Raw genomic sequence first — 24,440 nt, 5'->3', positions numbered from 1 at the left:
TGATACATTAGTGCTTTACGAGTTTATCTTTATGAAATACTAATGTGCCTAAGAATGCTTTAAAAATATTTAATCAATGTATGTGTCAATTAGTGTATCTGCTATGATGCATCAAAACTGAAATTGCTCAAAGAAGCGTGGTGAGTTGCGGGCTTGGAATGTCATTGAGAGAGAGAGAAGATCATGTTACACGTGACCTTGATTTGAAGCTTTCGAGACTGCAGAAATCCATACTATTTGGTTCTTTCGGTAAAGTCACGTAGGTATAACATAAATCACGACGTTTCGGGCGCAACACAAGCATCCATCATCAGCAGCAGACCATGCATTCCCACCTGATGATTGACGCTTGTGTTGCGCCCGAAATGTCGTGATTTATTTTATTTTATACCTACGTGACTTTACCGAAAGAACCAAAGAATATGTTACACATGGTTTCAGAGAGCAAGTCAAGTGACATGACCTTGACCGTTAAGAAATGCGGGTTTGGCTTGGGAAGGACGGCATCACACGAAGGGATGATGGGCCGGTAGTCAAGACCAACGATGGAAGTGAGTGGCAGCCACAGAAGGGAAACGTGGCTAGAGGTCGACTGGAGATGGAGCGATCTAATCAGCTTGTGTTCACAATGCCAGGTGGGCTTCTGGCTTTGGAGACTGTAAGGGGGGACAGCGTGGCCTGGAGAGGCATTCATCCAGCATTGGATAGAATGCGATAGATCATTGCTGACGATTTACATTTGTGTGTCATTGATGTCACTGGAGCATTGGTGTTACTGTGAAGAGTGAGCATCATTAAGTTAATCATTGTTACATTTGTCATCAACGTCAGCACCATCATCTTGGGCGCCGCGGTGGCAAAATGTTAACTTCCTCGCCTGGTATGCAGGGGGTCGTAGGTTCAATCACGACCCTGAAACTTGTATATTTGGAGTTTGCATGTTCTCCCCGTGGTTGTATGGATTTTTCTCTGGGTCCTCCGGTTTTATACATTTCTACGTGATGATAAGCCACTTTGTTGAGCTATCCTTTGTGATAGCCAGGTTGCTTCTGTAAAAGGGCTGTATAAGCTCAGCGGGCCTTACCTGGTAAAATAAAAAAAGTTAAATAGTTTAATCTTCAATAATGGCGTTGCCATGATGGTCTTTGGTCACATGTTGATGATAAGTGAACATTTCTGCTGAGACGAGGTTGGGTGAAGGTTGTCCGGGTGGTGGTGTACAGTGTGAATGAATTGTTGACTTTTGCACGGGGCACGCTATTTAGACTGGCACACTCGCGTGTTTAAGAGGGCCTTTCTAGGTGGATGTCTTTAATAGTTTTGTGAAAATAGAGATTTTTTTCAAGTTACTTGCACAATTTTTATTTTGATCTCACACCTGCCAAAATCACCACACTTCCCACATCATCACATGTCACTAAATCTAGATTGGAAACTCATTTATTTTAAATAGCTATTTGTGTTTAGTTTGTTGACCTTCCCCCTGCACCTCCCATTAACATGGTTGGCTATGTATGGTGCAAAATAAGTTCAACAATACTAAAATCTCCTCTCCACCTCCTCGCGTTCTCTCTGCACAAGCCTGCCCTTCATCACGCTTCAGCAACCATGGCAAAAAAAACACTGTTGTCTGCACTTCTTCAAGGGAGAAAGTGCAAAACTACACAAACTCTGCCCCGAAGCCTTCGTGTGGCGAGCATACCTCGACATTGGTATTTAGATCTTGAACATATTGCTGCCATACGCAGAAATATAATAGCTCACGTAATCTGCACATCCCCCCCCACCACCCCCTTGGTGACAGAGGACAACGTGTTCCGTGGCTGTAACAGTTGGTAAATGTGTGTCACCAATTGGGGGCCGTAAGGCAGCACCAGCGACCTACCAAGGAGGGCAGTGCGAGCTCTTTTTGTTAGCACCGTACGTCGACAACCGTGCTAATCCGAGGTGCTGGGAAAGGAGAACAAACTAAATACAAAAATCAATTATAAAGAAATTCGTTTTCATTGCATAGTTCCAGTGGCTTCCTAATATCGCAAGGAAGAGTGTTCCATACGGCCGCAGAAACGAATTTGAATGCGTGCGATGCGCGGTGACCGTCTTTGATGGATAGCCAAAAGCTGCTGCGTGGACGACAGGAGATCGCGTGATAGTTTATGCTCCTTCGCGAGATCAGCAAGGTATTGCGGTTCATTTGTGGAAAGGACTTTGTGTGTAATGAGTGCTTAGAGCAGTGAGTTCACCTCCTCTGCAACATGGCTCCAGTTTTTGTGAGGCATCGACTTCAAAAATGTTTCTCCTTCTGTTCAAAGGACTCATGCCTCTTGTTGATTCTTTGATTCCTTCTCTTTAATGGCCTGCTAGCTATCCCCGTTGGGGTTGTCCACAATTCGGTCCACTAAATAAGTAATATATAAATACACTTTTTTTAAAAACACGCTTTAATGAAATGTACCCTTCTAGTAATGGCAAAACTCCATGACTCCAGGAAGTGGCCCCGAAGCTTGCCACAACGTAAGGGGACCGTGGTCATTTACAGCCAACGTGAGTTTACTGTAGACAATTAGACCCAAGCCGAAACATAACATATACAAAATAATGTTTAAAAATATTTAAACATTATTTTATAGTATTGTCATCAGTATGACATAAGTATAGCAAGTTTGCAGTCGATACCACATTGGGAAGTGGCTTAAAATGTAGTTACAAGATTTGAGGATACAACAACGTGAGTTAGTAAAAAGCGTGTAAAAAACACGTCGTAAAACGCAAAACATCTCTGTTGGGGAACAAATACATACACAGTACTTCAGTAAAACGATGTATTATATAATTAGTATAAATAGATGTAAAATGTTAAGCACGTTTAATGTTTGTTTTGCCAAATGAAACAGAATATGCTCTCCTACTGGACGGCCATGCAGCCGATGGGTTGTGGAAAAAGACTTGAGTTTTCTATGTGGGGAGACGAATATGGGAAGGAGGAACTCTTTTTATTTTGTAATTCTTTGAATCATTGTCGACTCCCCTTTTCAAAACGGATGAATGAAGCATTATTTTCACAATTGAGGCATTTCATTGTTATGTAAACATTTACTGAATACTAATTTTGATCTCAGAGCTGCTCCTTTGATTTTGTCCACATTTTTTATTGATTTTAGTCCAGAAACATTATTTTGTCATACTGTGAAGAGAATGCGTTACTTATTCAGACATAACATCTGGAACGTCCTCATGCGAATGTTGTTTTTTGTATCCTGGGGTATATGATGTTTTTGCTGGACAAGTCTGCATATGATTTGCGATTTCGTCTTGGTCGTGTTATGGTTTTGCATTGTAGGTTTTCTAGTTGGAATCATTATAGTTGGAAACATTGAGGGGAGAACAGGAGAGAACCCCCCACACATTTAAACGGTGTTTTTTGTATTACAGAGGGATATTTGAATGGGATCATTTTGTATTTTTTGGCAATCAAAACAACTTTCTTGGATTCAGAAATACTTCAAATCAGATTCAGGAGCTCTTTTTTTACAGATATGCAGGAAGGTTAGAATAGTACAAAACACGATAGGAGTGTACATTATAGGTAAGGCAAACAAATCACTTGGAAAATTAAGCGATTTTCCATAGCAACAGTACACCCTTATGTACCGTCATGTCAAAATGCAACAAACCCTTAAGCCTCTCGAGCTGTGGGCACAAGTTGTGGAAAGCTGATGCTAGATGCAAAAGCTAGGTGGCCCAGGTAAATGATTAGTTTGTGACAAAGTTTATCTTTTTTTGTAAAATTAACAATTCAGACCATTGAGGCATTACTACAGGATTGCTAATGACGTCGAAAGGAAGCTAGGTGGCCCAGGTGCAGCTAAGTGGCCCAGGTGCAGCTAGGTGGCCCAGGTGCAGCTAGGTGGCCCATGTGCAGCTAGGTGGCCCAGGTGCAGCTAGGTGGCCCAGGTGCAGCTAGGTGGCCCAGGTACAGCTCGGTGGCCCAGGTGCAGCTAGGTAGCCCAGCTGATGCTAGATGCAAAAGCTCGGTGGCCCAGGTGCAGCTAGGTGGCCCTGGTGCAGCTAGGTGGCCCAGGTGCAGCTAGGTAGCCCAGCTGATGCTAGATGCAAAAGCTAGGTGGCCCAGGTGAAGCTAGGTGGCCCAGGTGAAGCTAGGTGGCCCACGTGAAGCTAGGTGGCCCACGTGATGCTAGATGCAAAAGCTAGGTGGCCCAGGTGAAGCTAGGTGGCCCAGGTGCAGCTAGGTGGCCTAGGTGCAGCTAGGTAGCCCAGCTGATGCTAGATGCAAAAGCTAGGTGGCCCACGTGAAGCTAGGTGGCCCACCTGAAGCTAGGTGGCCCAAGTGAAGCTAGATGCAAAAGCTAGGTGGCCCAGATGAAGCTAGGTGGCCCAGGTGAAGCTAGGTGGTCCAGGTGAAGCTGGATGCAAAAGCTAAGTGGCCCAGGTGAAGCAAGGTGGCCCAGGAGATCTGGTATTTAAATCAGATTTTCCAGTTTGGTGAGTCGGTGAGCTCATCTCATGAACATTTATAAACCGGTTTGATAAACATCCGATATGCACCGCGTGCGGGGGAATGTAAAATGGTTGCCTCTACAGGGTGGTCCAGATGTATTGTGACCCACAATTTTTTTAAAAAAAAATTCCTTTGTTTTATTAAGTTATGTTTTAAATAAACCTTACCTTAAATAAAATAAAGTTTTAGATAATTAAATGGGGGGTCACAAGACATCTGGACTACCCTGTAAGTGTGGATGCAGAGGACTTAAGTTACTTTCTTCGTAATTTCCTGGAATGGCTGCTCTCTGGGAGAGTTTCGTATTGGTAATTTCTTCACCTTGGGAAATGGTGCCAATAGCACAATTTAATTAAAACCAATTGGAAACAATTATGACAAATATATACATTACCATAATTTATTTTTGTAAAAAAGAGCGAAACGAAATACACTTCTGAGAATAGGTTTCACCCCTTGATGGCAATACAACAGGTGTTAAGATGTTTAAACACCAAATAGAAACCTTTTTCAAGGAATCAAGTCTGCATTAACCACACGTACTTGTGGTAAAACATGGAAACAAAGTTCTCTGATATATTGATTGCCTCTGAAACTGATTGGCCTACACCAGAGGCAGCCTTCTTTATGGCCTTATCTCACCAGTGTCAGACCAGAGAACGCCAAAAGGCGAATAGTTAACGCGTGTTCACGTGTGCCACGTGGGCGCGGTGAGATTGAGAAATGATGTGGGCCAAATTGCGTTTCATGAGTCACATCCGGGCTTTTTGACATGACACAATTGCGTTCAGGTTCTGGGGCTCACTCGGGCCTGATTCGTTGGGGCTCAGAAGTGCCGTGGCCAGCAGCTGTGAAGTCGAGTGGCCCCGTCTCTCTCGGTCGCAAGGCGGCACAATCAAAGGGTAAAGTCAAGTAAGACCGGGGTCTTCGGGGTGCTCTCTGTTTGCCGTGCTGCATCTTAGCTCATATGACCTTTTTCCGAAATGATAGGCACAGTGCCACGGTGTAGCCAAGTTGCGTATTCCGTGCAATGTACATCGTGTTGTATGTTTGAGGGCAATAGTTTTAATAGTTGATACAATTTTCTTTCAGTGTGAAATTCGGTATCATGTGTAATGTATTATATATAGTCTGATTATGATATTTACAGTTCATATGTTACGTTGGAATATTATGATATGTATTGTGTAAGATGTACATATTATAACTATTGATAGTTCTGTAATGATAAGTGAGCTTTTGCTGATAAGGATGAACGTATGTGTGTATGTGTGTATATATCATAATCAGAATATGTATTTATACTGGAGGAATCCGATGAGCTGTGAAGCTTTTTTTCACAGATGTCCAGTAGGGGCGGGTCAAAACGTTACAACAACGAACGATACAATATAACGACGACAGTGCAAAGTATAGGAAAGTTAAGCAAATAATTTACATATATATACAGATACAGCTGCATATTTTTTTTGTCTAGTAAGTGGTCGCACAGTGCATAGCGCACTGGCCTATGAACTTAGCGGCCCGAGTTCGATTCCCAGCCACTGCTAATGTCAGTGGCGATTGGATATCTCGACCTATCCCGAGCCCTCCGCTCTGTCATTCAGGCTCAACCGAGTAGCACCACGTGCAGTGGTGAAACGTCAGCACCGAGGACACAAAGGTGTAGTGCTGACTACGCCGCTCTCCCCCTTGGCGTGCCGGCCTGATTGAATGTTCGCTGACAGCAACAGCTTCTGTGGTCCAAAAGGTGAAACAGGTGAACTGTTTTTTTTCCCCATCGTTACGTGTGTGCTAGTACAGCATGTGTATGGAGGGGAGCGGTGGTGTAACGACCGTTAGCGCTACGCTGCGCTACAAACCCCGGTGACCCGAGCTCAATTCCCGCTTACGGTCAACGCCAGTGACGATTATCGGTGCTGGGATTCCCCTAGGTTGACTCGGACTCAAATGAGTACCTGGTGCGGTGTGTAAACATTGCCACTGGGGTGACAAAGCCGGAGAGGCGTGGTGCAGGTCACCCACCCCCTCTTGTACCATGCCGGCTTTAATAGGCGCTCGCTAACAGCACTTGCCCCAACAGTCTGTTAAGGCTATACGGGGGTGTTTATCTTTGTTTTTTTGTGTATGGAGGACACAAGAAGGATGAAGTGTGTTTGTGGGTATAAGCAGGGATGATTTATAGTGTGCGGGAGTGAGTGGTCGAGACAAGAGCGACTGATTATTCTGTCCTGCACTGCTGTGAGGAGTGTTGCTCATTCATTTTGGATCAGACACTTTACATGTTTGACTTACTGCTTGGTTTATTTTGAGGTGATACACAGCATAGAGTTGTAAACCGGTTATTGGTTGTTTGATAATTGTTTACAGAATCGACAAGCAATTCCAGTGGTCATGGAAGCGATGATTAGATTAATTTTCGATTTTAAGCTTTCATGACTGCAGGGATTCATATTCTTGGTTCTTTCGGTAAAGTCACGTAGTAGGAAAATAATAAAAATTAAACAATAAAATTCTCACGACGTTTCGATCGCAACACAAGCAATCATCATCAGGTGTGAAAACCACAGTAAGAAAATTAGATTAATTTTAGTAACAATCGATTGGATTGGCACACAATGATTAGCATGGTTGAATACGTATGGCGCGAAAGAAGTTCACCGTACATACGTACCGCACGGCGCGTTCCAATGTGTTAGCAATGTTGGCAACCCGTGGCATACAAGTAATGGGTTTTCACGTGTAATATTATACACACACACATAACAAAACACGTAACGTTTTGTTACACTGCTGGATAAAGGTTTCTTTCCGCGTCATGTCGCTCATGGGCGCTGTTTGACTCATTTGACTATACGTCACCATGCAGGTCATTGCGAGTTGTTGGTCAACGGAAATAGAAGTGAGCAACTCGAGTTGTCAATAACTGTACGTTAGGTTGCTGTCCACTTTTGGCTACCACACCCTTTACACTGGCACTTCCTATTTTATCATATATTATTTATAAGCACCATTAATTTTCCGGTTTTTTTTAACGGCTCCTCTCCACACTGCCGTGCAGGCATCCACAATTCCCAATCCATACTGCATTGGTGTTTGGTCTCCATGTGTATTGTCTGGCACATAAATGAAAAAAATAACTTGTTTCAAACTTTCCTATGACTTGTGCTGAGAATTAGCTGCACAGGGCATTTATGTTGTATGTATGTTGAACTTCCTTCGCACAGTACGTAACCGGCCGTTCTTATCGGAGGTGCGGGGGATGCTTCGGCATCACCGTTTGAAGGTCGTGAGTTGACGTCGAGGTCAGGGTTGATAAGTTGATTCACCACTCTGGAATGTCAATGCTGGTTGTCTTCAAGGATTATTCCCTCCCACACACGGCACATTTCCACGGCTAGCTTGAAGGCTGCTGCTGGGATTGAGCAGCCAGTCACCTGGTCTCTGACTTCGGGGCGCCACGTTGGCACCACGTTGGCGGGATGTGAACTAAGGTCGTGGGTATGATCTCGACCCTGACACCTGTACATTTGGTGTTGGTGTTGGCGTGGTGTTGGCCACTCACCCCGTCCTGTGCCGTGATGGCCTTCATACGTGCTCGCTAGCAGCACTTGACCCAACAGTCTGTTAACGCTATACAGGGGAGCTTTGTCTTGTTTGTTATTTATACACCAGAGAGATAACAAGTAGCCAGCCAGGGCCAGATGGCTCATGGTGCAGCTCGCAATTGTAAAGATTTGCGAGTTCAAATCCTGGCCTGCGGTTTGACTCGGAAGATGGTTGCTCTGGCCTTAATAAAAATAAGCACCGCTTTTTGTGGAGATGTCAACAGTGGTTGTCCCCTGGATAGTTTTCTTCCCTGACATAGTACAAATGCGGAATATCCACCACTGGCTCAGAGCTGTAAACAGGAAGTTAGTGCCGCATCAGTGCTCATTTGAGCAGGAAACGTGTTGAGTGATTGTTGCCAATATTATTATTGTTTGTGGACCACACCTTTGCTATTTGCCATGAAGAAGGGTGGCAATTGTATTCATTCAGTGAAGCTTCTCTTAAATCCACTACTCTTACCATCCATATTTCCACTCGATCCACGTAAAATTGTTTTCTGCAGGTGGATTATTCCTGTTATTAATTTATTGGTGGAAAATGTATTCACCCTAGATCCATGCTCATTTGTGTATTAGTCACCCGCATGTAGTCTGCAAATGGTGTTGATTTCAGCCTCTTAGTCACCTCTGTTGTATGAGTTTCGGGGAGTTGCAAGAGCGGATTGTGTGGACCAAAGTGATTTCTTGAGATAACAAAACTCACCAAAAGTGTCTCTGCATCACCACGCATGAAAGGGGTTTAATGTGTAGCTATCCCCAGCTATCATTTGTAAATAACCCAAGCACTGTTTTAGTGGGCCACCAACGCTCACCACATTTCAGTTTAGAGTATCTATAAGTTTCCACGTAGGGGAAATTTAGAGACTGACATCACAGGAAAGCAAAACCACCCTGATACGTTATAATATGCAGTGCGTCATCATACCTGACCCCTAGCATGTAAACCGGTCTAGGCCACGGGCAACGTGGACTTTTATACTGTGCTGTGTTTAACTTTGTCTGCAGTAATTCCTAATGTACTGCAATTTTGGTATAAGTTAATTGACCTTGAAATTATCATTGATATTAAAGTTGTGTTTGTAGTGATGAATTATCAACACAAGTTGCAGTGTTAAGTGGTTATTTGTTTGCTTTGTGATGGTGGATGTTTAATCCAGGCTTGGTGCTTAACTACTTAATTCAGAGTAGGTACTATTGCTGTATGTATATTGAACTTCTTTTGCACCGTACATAGCCATCCGTGCTAATCGGAGGTGTGGGGGGAAGGACGACAAACTACTGTTGGTAGCATCGCGTGTTTTAATGACGTAAATGTTTGCGACCACCGATACACTTGCCTGTTTCCTCGTTAAAGTCTACTCAATTCAGACCTTGCGAACATTCAAAACTGACCAAACCCTTATCGTCGTGTGTCGCTGTGTTGAAACGGCAGGTTTTGTACAGGCTGTGTTCGACACCTCGATGTGAAGATGTCCAGCAAGACGCTTGACAAGGCGATGCGCAGCAAGCTCATTGAGGAGGGCCTCCGGTTCCTCCAGTGAGTGTGGCGGGGGGGGGCTCCCTGGCCTGCACAGAACCCTCCAAACACTTTGCAACCGAAGTCGGCGGCTTGGGTTAGCGTGAGAACCGCAGCAGCCGATGCAATTACCGATCACAATGGTTTTTCCACGTGTAGAAAATACTGTTTTTGACCATGTGTGATGTTAACTGCCTTTTCTGGTATACAGGAGGTCGTGGGTTCGATGCCAACTCTGACGCCTGCTGTATATATGGACTTTGCATGGTCGTGTGGATTTTTCTCGAGAATCATGCGTTTAGTTTTCAGTTTCAGTTTATTTTTCAGTTGATTTATTTTGGTATAGCCCTGTGAGCCATTCAGCTCTTGAATCGGGTGCAACCACGACAAACAAAAAAACAAAAACACGAACAAGAAAAACATCTTAAAGTGACTGGAGTAGTTAGCTTTTATAAATGTCTGCATGATAAGCTACTTGGTTGAGCTATCATTTCTGATTGCCAGGTCGCTTCTGAATCAGAGCTATATAGCTCAGTGGGCCTTACCTGGTAAAATAAAAATAGTTTAGTTTACAATTTAGTTTATAGTTTAGTTTATGCCTGCGGTTGTGAAGCAATTGAAAATGTGTACGTGTGTTTAATTTGAATTTTGTTCTCGCTTTTGTTTTTCAGATCCCCGCAGCCTTTTGACGGCTCGGACAGTGAATATGAGGTAGTTTTCTTAGCATCGTCGTTGTGTTTTATGTCAATAACACAATTCACAAATATGATTTTTCTTTGGTAGGGTGCAATCTATTACATTGCAGAATATATATGTGCATGCTATGAGAAGGTAAAGTAAACAAACAGCCCTTTCGATTTAAAGGCCGCTTGTGTTGTGGCCGAAACGTCGTGAGAATTTTATTGTGTCATTTTATTTTATCAATTTATTATTTTATTCTCATTCTACGTGACTTTACCGAAAGAACCAAAGAAGAGGAAAACAGCCCTTTATCATATCGACTGCTCCTACAGTTTTTTTGACAATATATATTTGACCATACCTCACCATGCTGGTTTATTTTGTTGTATATACCTTACACTGAGTCTCCTGGTCAGTTGTGTGGTTATAATCCAAATGGTTGAATTTAGATTCAAGGCTGGGTCAAACTAAAGCGTGTAATTCTCATCGGAGCAGTTTTCGTTTATAATTTAGTTTTTTGAGTTTTTTTAGCCAAACCGGGGGGTCAGGATTGGCCGAGGGACATCGCCGGCTTTTCCACCCAGGCTAGCAGAGAGCACAGGCTTAGATTTGAGTCTTAAAATATTCTCTGTTAGAATTTCAAGGGTGTAGAATTTAGGAAATAAACAATAACACCGAAGTTAATATTTGTTTTAAGCAAAGGCACGTGACTTTACCGAAAGAACCAAAGAGTATGGATTCCTGGAGTCACGAAAGCTTCAAATTAAGATCGTACAGTTACTACTTACACTGTAGGTTAACCATTAAGGGTAAAAATATTATTTTACATTAATAAAAGCCATGGTAAACAAAAAACTCTACTCTAAATGCATGATTGCACCAAAAGGGTATGTGGGTGTATCTTTTTTAGGGGGACTATTGTAAAATACAGGAAGTCTGGTGACCGCTCGACTTTGCTGTTGTTAGCTTACCGTTGGTATTTCCCCACCCCACACTTGCCTTAAATTGACTCAATAGTTCTAATTGCCACAAGTCCCACAGTGTCATTAACCCTGTTTTGTAAGAGTTTCTTGAAGGGCATTGAGACACCCAAAGTTTCCGAGCACTTGTGAGGGGCTGGCACCACTTCTCTCTGTGCTATTTGGCTCTTTATAACGAAGTACACTGCTATTTTATTCTCTTTGCCAAACACATCAATCGGTAGACGAACACAACTGATGCACCATCCTAGGGCAGTTATTACATGCTTTTTTTCAGACAGTGTTTGATTGAATGAAAAGGCAATAGAGAGGAGGGTGGAGTGCATTTGGAAAATGGAATTTAGTAATGAAAACTAACAGACCACAGTATATTTAAGGCAAGTACATTTCTAATCAGTGCGGGTTACCCATTATGACGCATGGATTAGAAACATGGACTCTGCCAAATATTGCCTCTTAAGGAATCAATAAAAAAGTCCTTTAGTTCAGATTTAAATAACATGATGGAGCGAACTGCAGCCTTCCACCTCTGCTTCATGATGATGCGGCTTAAACTATAAAGTATTGTGCTTGTATGCTATTTATGCACATTATATGTGGGTGATGTGTTGATGTGACATTTAACCCTAAAGGAACGAACGAATCTTTACAAACGGGACAGAAAAAGAAAAATGTTTCGGGCAATTTGGTGAAATGAAACACGTTTTAAACGAATCGTGATAATTCATTGATTTTCGATTTAAAGCTTTCGTGACTGCAATGATTCATCTTCTTTGGTTCTTTCGGTAAAGTCACGTAGAATGATAATAAAATAATAAATTGAAAGAACCAAAGAAGATGAATTCATTGATTCCCACGTGGTTTGGAGGTGGAGGTGGTGGGGCAGAGTTTTAATCGTTATAGGCCTTGTACAGGGGCCGGCAACCAAATTAACAAGAAGAGCCATTTTTGTTCGAATTCGGTACAAAACTCAATATTTCAAAAGCCGCAGTGCACGTGAATAAATACATTGCATACAGTAGCACCCCTCTTAATGACGGAACCGGTCTTTAAGTGATTTGGTTGTTAAGCGAGTAAGGAAAATACATGTTTAAGGCTTAATGTGTTCCGATAGCATAGAAAGTTACCCTTTTTCACCCAAAAAACGTACATTAATACATAAAGATACTAACAACATTATAAACACATAATATTAAAGGATACATGGTTAATCAATGCATTAATTAATATGTACTATACCTACAACAGCCCGTCGTTAACATATTGGGCACTACGGAGGCCCGTCGTTCAGCGATTAGTCGTTAACAGGGGTGGCCCTTAAGAGGGGCCCGACTGTACATACATTATGTCACGAAGCAGTCCGTAAAGAGCCACATGCGGCTCCGGAGCCGCAGTTTTCCCACCCTTGTCCAAGTCGCAGGGGATATGGTCACGGCAATGTCTGCCAACCTGGCAACGCCAACCAACATGCCCCCCCCCCCCCCGCACCCCTCCGTGTACGTCGAGACGTTTCTGTGCCGCCGATCGTCTCTTTTGCATCTTCCTTGGCCGGCGCCCAGGGGTTCCTGCGCAAGCTCGTGTCGTGCCTGTGGGCGGACGGGGATGAGCTGTACCGCGCGGGCGATGCGGCCACAGCGCAGCGGCAGTACGGGGAGGCGCTGGACGTGGTGGAGTACATGGAGAAGGAGGGCCTCCGCTGCCCCAACTCCGTCAACGAGTGTCTGCACGTCAACCGCGCCGCCTGCCACCTGCGCCACGTAAAAGACGTTGCTAAGACGAAGATCCCCTGTGTAGCCTCTTAAACCCTTTCCCGTTCCGATGACGTACGCGTACGTTGTGAGTTATTCTTCCGATTGTCTTTTGAACGGAGTTGCTGAGCACCGGGCCACAACCGAAAGAAAAACTAAAATTAATAACTCTTTCAGTACCGAGGCTACCACAAGTTCATGCGGGAGGGCGTGTGGCACAGTTTGCCACCAGCTATCACAGTGTGCGGTCGTGTCACTACAGTTCTCTGTGGTGAGGACAATGTCTTTAAAAACGACGGTGCTATGCCTCTCTAAATAAAATTAACACGAACCGCTTCCACGTTCTGAGATTCAGTGGTGAACGGGACCCACCCTTCAACTTGCAGATGTCTCGGAACGGGAAAGGGTAAACAGACTGTCGGGGCAACCAAGTGCTGTTAGTGAGGAGCGCCGATGAAGGCCGCCACGGCACACAAGGGGGTGGGTGCCACGCCCGGCCGCCTTTGTCTCCCCAGTGGCGACATTTTTACACATCTCACTATGTACCCATTTGAGATTTAGTCGACCTAGGGGAGGCCCAGGACCGGCTCGGATTAGCATCACTGGTGTTGGCCGTGAGCGGGAATCAAACTCGGGTCACCGGGTTAGTAGTGCAGCGCGCTAACCGCCACGCTACTGCTCAGAAACGCTTCACACACTACACACACTACACACACACACACTGCACCATGCACTGTCTTGTTATCAGTATTCTGATATCTTGTGTTCTAATCCCCGGCAGTGTGGTAAGTTGAGCATCTCAGCCTGGTCACCAATGACAACCACAAAAAACATGAATCTTGTCACATGTGTGGGCTTGCAAATAATTTGGCCATCCCAAGCAGTCACCGCGTTTGTTGGCAGAGCATTTTGGGCTTTTTTCGACAATGTTTCGTTCGGCTCGATTGCGACGACTGAACACGCCAAAAGGCGAATCGATAAATAACCACGGTTGTGAGGACCGCAGCGAGGAGCCGGCTGTCACGCGGGGTTGACGTGAGTGAGAGATCCCTTGGGGGCTCCCCCGCGTCTTCGCAGTGCTTGCCCCATCTCGGGCGCGTTGCCGCCTGTACGCAGCATGGTTTTGCTGAGCGCAGACCCCCACAATGCCCACAACGCCAAGCGGTCAGCAACAAACAGCACGGAACAAAGTTGCATAATCTACGAGACCATTTTTGTCATTATCAAGACCAATGAAAACACGAATAGGCTTTGACCTTTCCGGCAATAAAGCAGGAGGTGTTAAGATGTTCAAACAGCAAATAGATACCTGTCGCAAGGCATCGAGTCTGCATTAACCACACACCCTTGTGGTAAAACATGCACACAAACGTGCTTTCATAATTTATGCATTGTCCTTGAAATTTATTGGCCTACACGTTATGGCCTTGTCTCAAAGGCAAATAGCACACAAGCACGTGTGGTTGATGCAGACTTGATACCTTGTGGTAGCTGTCTTATTTGGTGTTTGAACGTCAACATCAGCTGGTTGTGTGGTGCTTTCTTCAAAATGCGTGACTTGCAGTGAGGTTGTAAGCTGAAAATGGGTGTCGGGAGTCAACTCGGATTTTATAATCAGAACATTTATTTATACTGGAGGAATAATAAGATCATTATCACTGGCAAACCAACCGTAGTGTGTTGTATGGAGTCACCAGTGCCTATCATTTTAATCAGGAATTTCGACCCTTGGCTGTGGATCATCGATGGCTATTAACACCACCCCAGACTTGTTTGAACAGTCTGGCGCGTTCACTTGGTTGCCGAATTTGCGGTCCGGCCCTTTCGTCCACTTTTGATGGATCTCTTTACCCCACCCCCCCACCGTCTTCCTCTCCCGGAAAACAGAACGACTTCGGCAAGGCCCTGGAGGACTGTGCCCTGGCGCTGAAGCTGAACGAGAAGAACGCGCATGCGTGCTACCACAGGGCGCGAGCGCTACGCGCTACGGGCAGTGTGCGCGAGGCCTACGACTCCGTGGTCATCTGCTCTAAGCTCATGCCGCAGGTGTGGGACGACTTCTGCGGGGGGGGTCCATACGATGGGCGGAGCGCTCTTCTGTTGAGTAGCCCCTTCAGCAGCCCCAGCGCTCATCGCAGTCACGGGAACCTAACGGTCCCAGGAGCTCGCTCGCCACGGTGGCCAGATGTTAACTCGCTCGCCTGGTATGCGGGAGGTCATGGGTTCGATGCTGACCCTAACTCCTGTATATTTGGAGTTTGCATGTCCTCTCTCCCCGTGGTCGCGTGGATTTTTCTCCAGGTCCTCCGGTTTTTTGCTCCACATTTAGTAACATGCGTTTAGAGTATTTGGCTGCTATAAATTTCCACAAGATAAGCCACTTCGTTGAGCTATCATTTGTGATAACCAGGTCGCTTCTGAAAAAGAGCTATGTATTTATATGAGCCAATTACTCGAAACGGGCGTTTCTAAATGTGAAGGGAAAAACCGGAGGACTCGGAGAAAAATCTTCGCAGTCACGGGGAAACCATGCCAACTCCAAATATACAGGCAACAGGATCGAGCCCACAACCTCCTGTATATAAGGCGAGCTAGTTAACATCTCATATGGAGAGACTGTAACCCTTGGACAGTTGCGTTAAGCTGGTTTTAATGAACAAGAAATTATCATAGTTTGTATTTGCTGTCGTGGGTTGAGACCTTCAAGGCACATCGCTTGAAAAATGCGTTTAATTGCGCGTCTAACATTAACGTTTTAACCTGTGATCTCACTTATGCTGACACATTTTTATAAAAGGTGTGAGCTCCCTGAGTCATTCAGCCACCTCCCATGAAATATCACTGAAATTAAAAATATATATTTACTACCCTTTTGAACGTAATCTATCGTTCCCTTGTGTAAAGGGCATAAACTCAATTTATACAGGTTTTTTTTCTAATACCAGATGATGCGCGTCATCCGTTCTTTATGCCATCTCTTAGCACGTATGTGACACCACTTTGCCAATTGTTTCTGTCTTCTCTGGTTGGATGGAACTGGACAGAATTCGCATATGTATGTTGAATTTTCTTCACATCGTACATAGACAACCGTTGGAGGTTGACAAAGCCAATGAGCACTTTGGAGTCAATTAAATGACCACTGATTTGTGGGAACTCATTATTGGGCATATTATTGAGATACTGGCCTTGCCATGGGAATATGGAATTTCTGCTGGCAGGCACATGGCGACTATGAGACAAACACCACCTCAGTATTCATTTGAGTTCAGACACCTTGACCTTTGATTCAACATTCTGGGGTTGGGGTTAGGGGGCTGGTGTAAGTCGTTTTCCAGTTATGATGTGGAGACTTTGGTTGGCTGATGTGTGCTGCCCCACTTTTATTCCCATTGCCAAGGATGACATTTTAAACGTTGCGTTCACTTTTCACTTTCCCATCGCCTTGTCTAGCCAAGCAGATGCCATAGGGAAGTGTTTTTTTACAAATTTTCAGAGGAGGGGCCACTTTTGCCGATAAGATATCAGTCTGAGGGCCACCACACATTTGAAAACATTGTGGTTTGACAGCACGAAGATAGGGGGCGTGTTCACATTTGTGTTTTGTCCGGGGCCTTGCACATCAGGGGGGGGCGTACAAAAGGCCACCAGGGGCCACCAGTGGCCCGTGACAGGCCTTGCAATGAAGGACATTGGCGTAGGGCCCTCTGTTCTTCACCGATATCGCTCGTTCTCCCCATGCTCAGAATCAGCAGGTCATCGCGCTGATGCAGGAGCTGGCACAGGCGTTGGGGCTGCGTCTGCGCAAGGCCTACATAAGCCAGGTAAAGACGGTTCTTTGTCAACGACGCGCCTCTCAAAAAATGCATCATCGTCATTTACCCGTTGTTACCTGCTCGTGGTAGAACGTGCTGACGTGTTTGACGCAGCGTCGCGTCAGGCGTGTTGGTTTCGCCACTGGGTGAGCGTCTTTTAAAAATAGGGAGTGCAGTGAGCCGCGTGCAATAAAAAAAAAAAATGTCATGTAATAGTATGACTACAAATGTGTATTGTTTTGGTTGTATCGCTCGCATAACTGATATAGTGTGGTCTATAACATAATTCCTTCTCTGAGAATTTCCATCTCTGGCTCAGGACTGCCAAAGTTAGGCTTTGGGGCCAGAAGCACATGTCAACGCTGAAGCAGCACCACAGGCTGTTGGTAACGGGCACGCTGGAGGGTGTTTTTGTCCTATGTTGGGGCGTGAGTGAATCCACAACATTCACTCTTCAAACACACCGGTGGGCTGAAGAAGTAACTAATTGGCGTTTTGTTAACGTGACACATTTTTTACTGATTGGCCGTGTCGGGTGGTGGAGGCTTGCGACAGGTTTATACTTTTGTGATCTCACCCAAAAACAATTATTATGAACAACCCTGCGCTTGTATATTTGGAGTTTGAATGCTCTCCCCGTGGTCACGTGTATTTTTCTCCGGGCCCTCCGGTTTTTCCCTCCACTTATAGAATAAACGTCACGCGTTTAGAGTATTTGGCTGCTATAAATGTCCATGTGATAAGCCACTTCTTTGAGCTGTCATTTGTGGCCAGGTCACATCTGAAAAAGAGCTGTATAGCTCAGTGGGCCTTAACTGGAAAAATTCCAGGGGTTGAATGATTCCCTTCTGCCATCCCATATACAGTTATACGACACAACTTGACTTTCAATTATGTTTTCTGAAAAACAAAGCTTCAAACATTTATTGTACAGCCCGTCAGAAACATATATATAAAATATGTCTGCGTTTAAAATATAGCATGTTATTAACGTTGTTTTTGCGTCTTCCGAGCTGACGGCAGCGTGTTTAATTTGGGCGTTGCCGTCGACTTCTCACGTGCAGGCTTCTGGGGAGAGGCAGGCGATAAAGAACGACATTGATGACGTCATCTCAGGTGAGATGCCCCCCCGCTGCCCCCTCTCTCCGCCTCCCCGCTCCCCACCGTCACCGTGGGGCAAAGACCCCCCCCCCCCCGCAGTGGCTGCAGCAGCACTCGCTTGACATCCTCCCGACCTTGTGTAGATTTCTACAGCAGCGCCTTACTCAAAGGCACTTTACAAACGAGGGTAACATTGTCCATAAGATGATAGTGGTTGAGACGAAGAGTTGGGCTTGCTGTCATTAAAGGTGGTGGGTGTAGTTATTGTGACAGGAGAACAGACTGGAGAGGAGGGGTTTGGGGTAGTGGTAGGGGTTGGGGTAGTGTTAGGGGTAGGAGTAGTGATAGGGGTTGTGATTGGGGTAGGGGTAGTGATAGGGGTTGTTATTGGGGTTGTGATTGGGGTTGTGATAGGGGCAGTGATAGGGGTTGTGATTGGGGTTGGGGTAGGGGTTGTGATTGGGGTTGTGATATGGGTAGTGATAGGGGTTGGGGTAGTGATAGGGGTTGTGATAGGGGTAGGAGTAGTGATAGGGGTTGTGATTGGGGTTGGGGTAGGGGTAGTGATAGGGGTTGGGGTAGGGGTAGTGATAGGGGTAGTGATAGGGGTTGGGGTAGTGATAGGGGGGTAGGAGTAGTGGTAGGAGTAGTGGTAGGGGTAGTGATTGGGGTTGGGGTAGTGATAGGTGTAGGAGTAGTGATAGAGGTTGTGATACGGGTTGGGGTTGTGATAGGGGTTGGGGAAGTGATAAGGATAGGAGTAGTGATAGGGGTTGGGGTAGGCCTGGTCGTAGCTGGGGGACCGAGACAGGGAGTAGCAGTCGCAAGATGGGCTAGGGGAAAAGAGATGGGGGTTGTTTTAAGGGAGGAATGGAAGCAGGCCGGTCAAGAATGTTCTATGTGCCGTGGGAATTTGTTCCAGTGAAGGGGAGCATGGAGGGTAAATGAACGCGAGAGCGAGACTGAGCGCAGGGCGAGGGAGGCACAGACTGGGAGAGCAGGGCAACTGTGGATGAATGATGCCGGGCAGGGGTGGCTACTCATGTGGCCTGTCATCCAACACTGGAGGTGACGAGGGTTGGTGGATAGCCACAGAAATGTTGTGAAACTTCCTTCCCGCAAGTGTCGAGGTTCCAGCTGCCATACCTCGGCCTGCCAGGTGAAGGCAGTACAGCAGGTGGACTAATCTCCAACTGTTTCCACATCTGTACAGGGATAGAGTGTTTGCCCCCCCCCTCTCCTTGCACCTGTGGGTTTCCTCCGGGTGCTCCGGTTTTCTCCCGCTCGGATAAACATTCATGAATTGGCTGAAAACATCTTAAAATTTAAAAAAATGCGGGACCGTCCTGGAAAAGAGTCCTTGACCTTAGTGTGGAATGTTCGGGTAAAATAAATAATAGTAATTATTATAAATCATTACAACTGCAGCAGAGCTGCAGTGAAGCGAGCATGTACAGGGGATCCCCGCCATGCGTAGGGGTTAGGGACTGGAAAGTTGCGACTTATAACGAAACGATGTATAATGGAGACTTTTCTCCCATAGGAAACACAACTCCATGTTCATGGAGGGGGATGGGACCGTGAGAGCATAAACGTTGCCTATGCGACGCAAAGCGGGGCAATTTCTCGCATTATAAACAATGGAATAAGGTCGGGATAGGGACCGCAACTTTGGGAACTGTTCAGTTTCATACCTAGCAACCAAAATACGTACATGTACAGAAAAAACAGGTACTGTATTTGTACTGTAAATGTACAGTACCTGTACTATACCGTACAACACACAATGTACATATTTTTTATAACCAATTCTGAGTTCAAGAACGTTTAAACAGCATTTACACTTAATTGAAAACCATTTTTATGAGCATTTTAAAGCAACCCTGTTCACTTTAAAACGTTTTCCTGTTTTGATTGAAAACGTACCTGCGACGTTTTTAAACAGTGACTCGAACAGAAAACCATTATTTGTGTAAAGTAAAAAAACCACAATCTTAAACGGCATTACTCTTTGGTCCTTTCGGTAAAGTCACGTAGAAAATAAAATAATAATAGAATACGACGTTTCGGTTGCAACACAAGCAACCATCATCGGGCAAGACACGGGAACAGCATAGACACTCGCTCGGTATGTCTTTGTGTGTGTGTCTCTCTCTCTCTGCACGTGTGTCTACCTATGCTGTTCCTGTGTCCGTGTTTTAAAATGCATTCTTACCAGATGATGGTTGCTTGTGTTGCAACCGAAACGTCGTATTCCATTACTATTTGATTTTATTTTCTACGTGACTTTACCGAAAGACCCAAAGAGTAATTCCTGCAGTCACGAAAGCTTCGAATCTAGTTTTAAACACCATTTCAAAAATATTTAACCTTAACCTATAATTCTTATGACCTTACCTTGAGGAGTGGATGAGTTTAAGGGTTGCGACGATATTTTGCGACAAAGTCCGCGCCGATTACAACGAGCGCTCAGTACGCACGCGAGAGAGGACACGATGGGACGGAGAAGCTGGCGGCGCATGTGCGAGTTGTACAGTACCTCTACACCCGCCCCTCCCCCAGTTCAGCTTAGCCGAGTCGAAAATGATAACAAAAAAACGATAATCATCACTGGTGTTGGCCGTCAGCGGGAATCTACGTCAGGTCGCCTGCTTCGTAGAGCAGCGTAGCTTCCAACCGCTACGCAACCCGCGCACAATGTTTTCGACTCGGCTCAGCTGAGTCAAAAACGACGTGTGTGTATATATATATGCGGGGAAATTTTACGTCGCGTTCCTCTAAGGAGTCGCCAACGTGAGTGCGAAACGACGCATGTCGAGACGACGTATATCGGGGACCCCCTGTACGCGCGTATGTATTTTGAACTTCTTTCGCACTGTACGTAGCCAACTGAGCCAACCTGAGGTGTTCCTAGTCCATGCACTGTGTGTGGTTAGACTCAGGATCTGGATGTAATCATCGTTATCAGCCAAGATCAGTGTACTGCTGGTTGAAGAATTTGCCCTAGTCTACTAATTGAAAGAGACGTACAGTTGCAAATCCTGAATAGTGTTGTAACGGATTCGAACCTTGCCTCTCGGTGGTGTTGGCTCATTGCTCCGACTCCTGAGCCACCCGGCCACTGCAATTGGTCGTACTTTTAACATACGACCAGTTGCTGTGGTGAGATGTTAATTACCTCGCCTGGTTTTAATTTTCGATTTAAAGCTTTCATGACTGCAAGGATTCATCTTCTTTGGTTCTTTCGATAAAGTCACGTAGAATGAGAATAAAACAATAAATTAATAAAATAAAATAACAATAAAATTCTCACGACGTTTCGGCCACAACACAAGTGGCCTTCATCAGGTGAAGGGATGACAGTCTCGTCCCTTCACCTGATGAAGGCCACTTGTCTTGTGGCCGAAACGTCGTGAGAATTTAATTGTGTTATTTTATTTTATGAATTTATTATTTTATTCTCATTCTACGTGACTTTACCGAAAGAACCAAAGAAGATGCCTCGCCTGGTGTGCAGGATCGTGGGTTCGATCCCAACCCTGATGCCTGTTGTATATTTGGAGTTTGCATGCTCTCCCCGTGGTTGTGTGGATTATTTTCTGGGTCCTCCGATTTTTCCCTCCACATATAGAATCCACATCACGTGTTCAGAGTATTTGGCTGCTATACATTTCCATGTGATAAACCACTTCATTGAGCTATCATTTGTGATGGCCAGGTCGCTTCTCAAAAAGAGTTGGATAGCTTAGTGAGCCTTACCTAAATTTTGATTTAAAGCTTTCGTGACTGCAGTGATTCATATTCTTGGTTCTTTCGCTAAAGTCACGTTGAAGGGAAACAATAAAATAATAAAATATATATCAAACAATAAAATTCTCACGACGTTTCGACTGCAACACAAGCAGTCATCATCAGGTGTGAAAACCAACGAACATGTTCTTGCCATTGGTTTTCACACCTGATGATGACTGCTTGTGTTGCAGTCGAAACGTCGTGAGAATTTTATTGTTTTATATATATTTTATTGTTTCCCTTCAACGTGACTTTACCGAAAGAACCAAGAATATGAGCCTTACCTAATCAAAGAAAAATAGTTTTATAGTTTTCGGTGTTTTCCCCATGCAACGTCTGAGGCCAGAACCTGCGTTTCCAATGTGCTTGGAAACATTTAACCATTCTTAATGAGCACACGTGTACAAAAATATATATATAATTTTAATAATAATGTATACATGTATGTTGAACTTCTTTATCTATTTATCCTTAGATATTTCTTTATAAGGTGCCCTAAAGAATGGATCTCGGAGTGCCATGCAAATAAAGGAGAAGTGACGGGTAACCAGATAGCTAGAGACTCATGAGACTAGCAGAGAGAAGGAGAGAGAGAGAAGGGCTTTTACAATAGGTGATGGGGTCTTTAGGCAGGACTTTGTAATGATAAATAATCATCGCTTGTCTCCTGTGCGCTTGGTGACCGCCCCCCTGCAGAAGATGAAAATGTGAAGCCCGCCCCGGAAACGCGAAACGAAACCCCGGTGAGCAAAGCCACCCTGCCGAGCCAGCAGTGCAATGGAAAAACCAACGCCAAACCGATCGGCGGCGGTGGTGGCAGCGGCGGTGGTGGCAGCGGCGGTGGTGGCAGCGGCGGTGGTGGCAGCGGCGGTGGTGGCAGCGGCGGTAGCGGAGTTACCGGCGGCAGCAGTGGTGGGGGGGGCAGCAAGGCAGCCACCGCCCCCGCCAAAACCAAGGGCCACAAGGGAGGCAGCGGAGGCAGGGGGGCGCCGGGCGTCTCGGTGCCGCCGCCGCCGCCGTCACCACTCCCGCCGCAGCAAGCCGGGCCGGGGCTCGCGGTCGTCACGCCTGCACAGACGCGGCTCGCCAGCAAGGTGGGCCCCACGCGCAATTTCGCCACCGCAGCAGCCGCCGCCACCACCAGCGCCGCCGCCACTGCCAGCGCCACCGCCAGCGGCGTGCGCGTCAGGGAGGCTCCCAAGCCGGTATCGGTGCTTCCCACTGCGGGGAAGAGCGGCGCTCCTGCCAAGCTCGAACCCGTGCCGTTGAGGCCCGGCGACGCCGTGGAGAAGCCACCCAATGCGGCCGTGCCGGTCAAGGAGACCCCGCCGGGCCTGGTGAACGGCTATGGGGGCGGGGGTGGTGTGGGGGTCGGGGCCAATAAGCTGCTTCCTCTCCCTGTGGCTGAGAGCGCGACCTTCAACACCGCGGAGGATGAGATAATCGGAGAAGACTTGGACGAGCTGCTGGACATGGTTTCTGAGGAGTTCTCTATGCAGGTAACGGGGTCCTCCTTTCTGCAACCCACGAAACGATGGCTTCGATCTTGCAGTCGCCCGCCTATGCGGCAGTCGTATGGCTTAAACTCGGCAAGCATTATTTGGCGGCTTTAAAACGCAATTTGACCGATTGTTTTGTGTGTGCTGCAGGGCCTACAGTCGCATTCCATGCAGTTTCCTCCGGGACTTCAGAACTCCATGCCCACGCCTCCTCAGGGTCTGTCGATGCCTCATGAAATGCAGCTTCATCAAGGCCTACAGATTTCCCAGGAACTTCAACAAGGCCTGCACATGGCCCACGGCATGCACGTGCCCCTTCACACGGGACTGCATTTTGCGCTCCAGCCGGGCCTGACTCTGCCCCACGGTCTTCAAATGCCCCCGACCATGTTCTCGCATTCCGGAATGGCACATGGTGGCGGGCCCATGCTGCACCAGCATCACCAGCAGTTTCACCTTCAGCAGCAGCAGCAGCACTTGCAGCTTCACCAGCAGCTTCACCAGCAGCAGCACCAGCAGCAGCACCAGCAGATGCCCCCCGGATTCGCCGAGCGAGTGGCCACCTCCTCCTCCTGCAGGGGCCTCGACTCTTTGGACGACGTGTCCACCGCCCTGCCTGTGCTGAGGGCCACCGGGGCCTTCAGCAGCGGCCCCATCGCCTACGGTGAGAGCCAGCGGCGTTGAGGGCCCTGCATTGAGCACTTCCAGATGTGTAGCGATTTATTTATTAATTCATATTTCTACTCTTACTCTTTGGGTCTTTCGGTAAAGTCCCGTAGATAGAAAAATAATAAAAAAATCACGACGTTTTGATCGCAACACAAGCAATCGTCTTCAGGTGAAAAAATACAGCAGGCAAACTGCTGAGGCTTTTATTTTGCTGGTGAGATGAATACAATTCCATTTGCCAAGAGCAGTGCATCGCCGCCTCCCATTTTAGAGAAACGGCCTGTGGAAGATGATGTCGCAGAACTACTCCCGAGCTCCCTTCAGTTGCCTCTTGTCTACCCGAGGTGGTGCGGCATCTCTCTCGCACTGCCCGCTGTGTACAGGTGGTCTTTGGATGGCAGCCGGGAGTTGTCAAAAGCTGAAAATAGGCCAAATTTAGTGAACCAAATTCAGCATCATGGCCGATATAGCCCAAGCATTGGTAACTGCTGAGACATGAACTCATTATC

General features: G+C 46.1%; 1 protein-coding gene across 4 annotated transcripts in view; it reads left to right on the top strand.

Moving 5' to 3' along the window:
- LOC116946152 (zinc finger CCCH domain-containing protein 7A) overlaps positions 1 to 24,440 on the top strand; it is a 46,402-nt gene that overhangs the window by 1,572 nt on the left and 20,390 nt on the right. For 2 of the 4 annotated variants that reach the window (XM_032961060.2, XM_032961061.2), the window contains exons 2-9: positions 9,563 to 9,667; positions 10,318 to 10,357; positions 12,867 to 13,064; positions 14,943 to 15,101; positions 16,802 to 16,879; positions 17,935 to 17,986; positions 22,460 to 23,262; positions 23,413 to 23,926. In XM_032961060.2, coding sequence (XP_032816951.2) covers positions 9,600 to 9,667; positions 10,318 to 10,357; positions 12,867 to 13,064; positions 14,943 to 15,101; positions 16,802 to 16,879; positions 17,935 to 17,986; positions 22,460 to 23,262; positions 23,413 to 23,926 — 1,912 coding nt within the window. In that variant the 5' untranslated portion in view covers positions 9,563 to 9,599. Of the gene's footprint in view, positions 1 to 4,229; positions 5,432 to 9,562; positions 9,668 to 10,317; positions 10,358 to 12,866; positions 13,065 to 14,942; positions 15,102 to 16,801; positions 16,880 to 17,934; positions 17,987 to 22,459; positions 23,263 to 23,412; positions 23,927 to 24,440 lie in introns of those variants that run through there. The other 2 variants (XM_032961059.2, XM_032961063.2) reach the window with 2 other exon arrangements.

Source organism: Petromyzon marinus, chromosome 26 (assembly GCF_048934315.1).
Source record: "Petromyzon marinus isolate PM22_M1 ecotype Great Lakes invasive population chromosome 26, UKy_Petmar_22M1.pri1.0, whole genome shotgun sequence".
NCBI classification, from domain to species: Eukaryota; Metazoa; Chordata; class Hyperoartia; order Petromyzontiformes; family Petromyzontidae; genus Petromyzon; species Petromyzon marinus.
The sequence above is the reverse complement of the archived record's forward strand: the minus strand, read 5'-3'. Positions and strand labels throughout refer to the sequence as shown.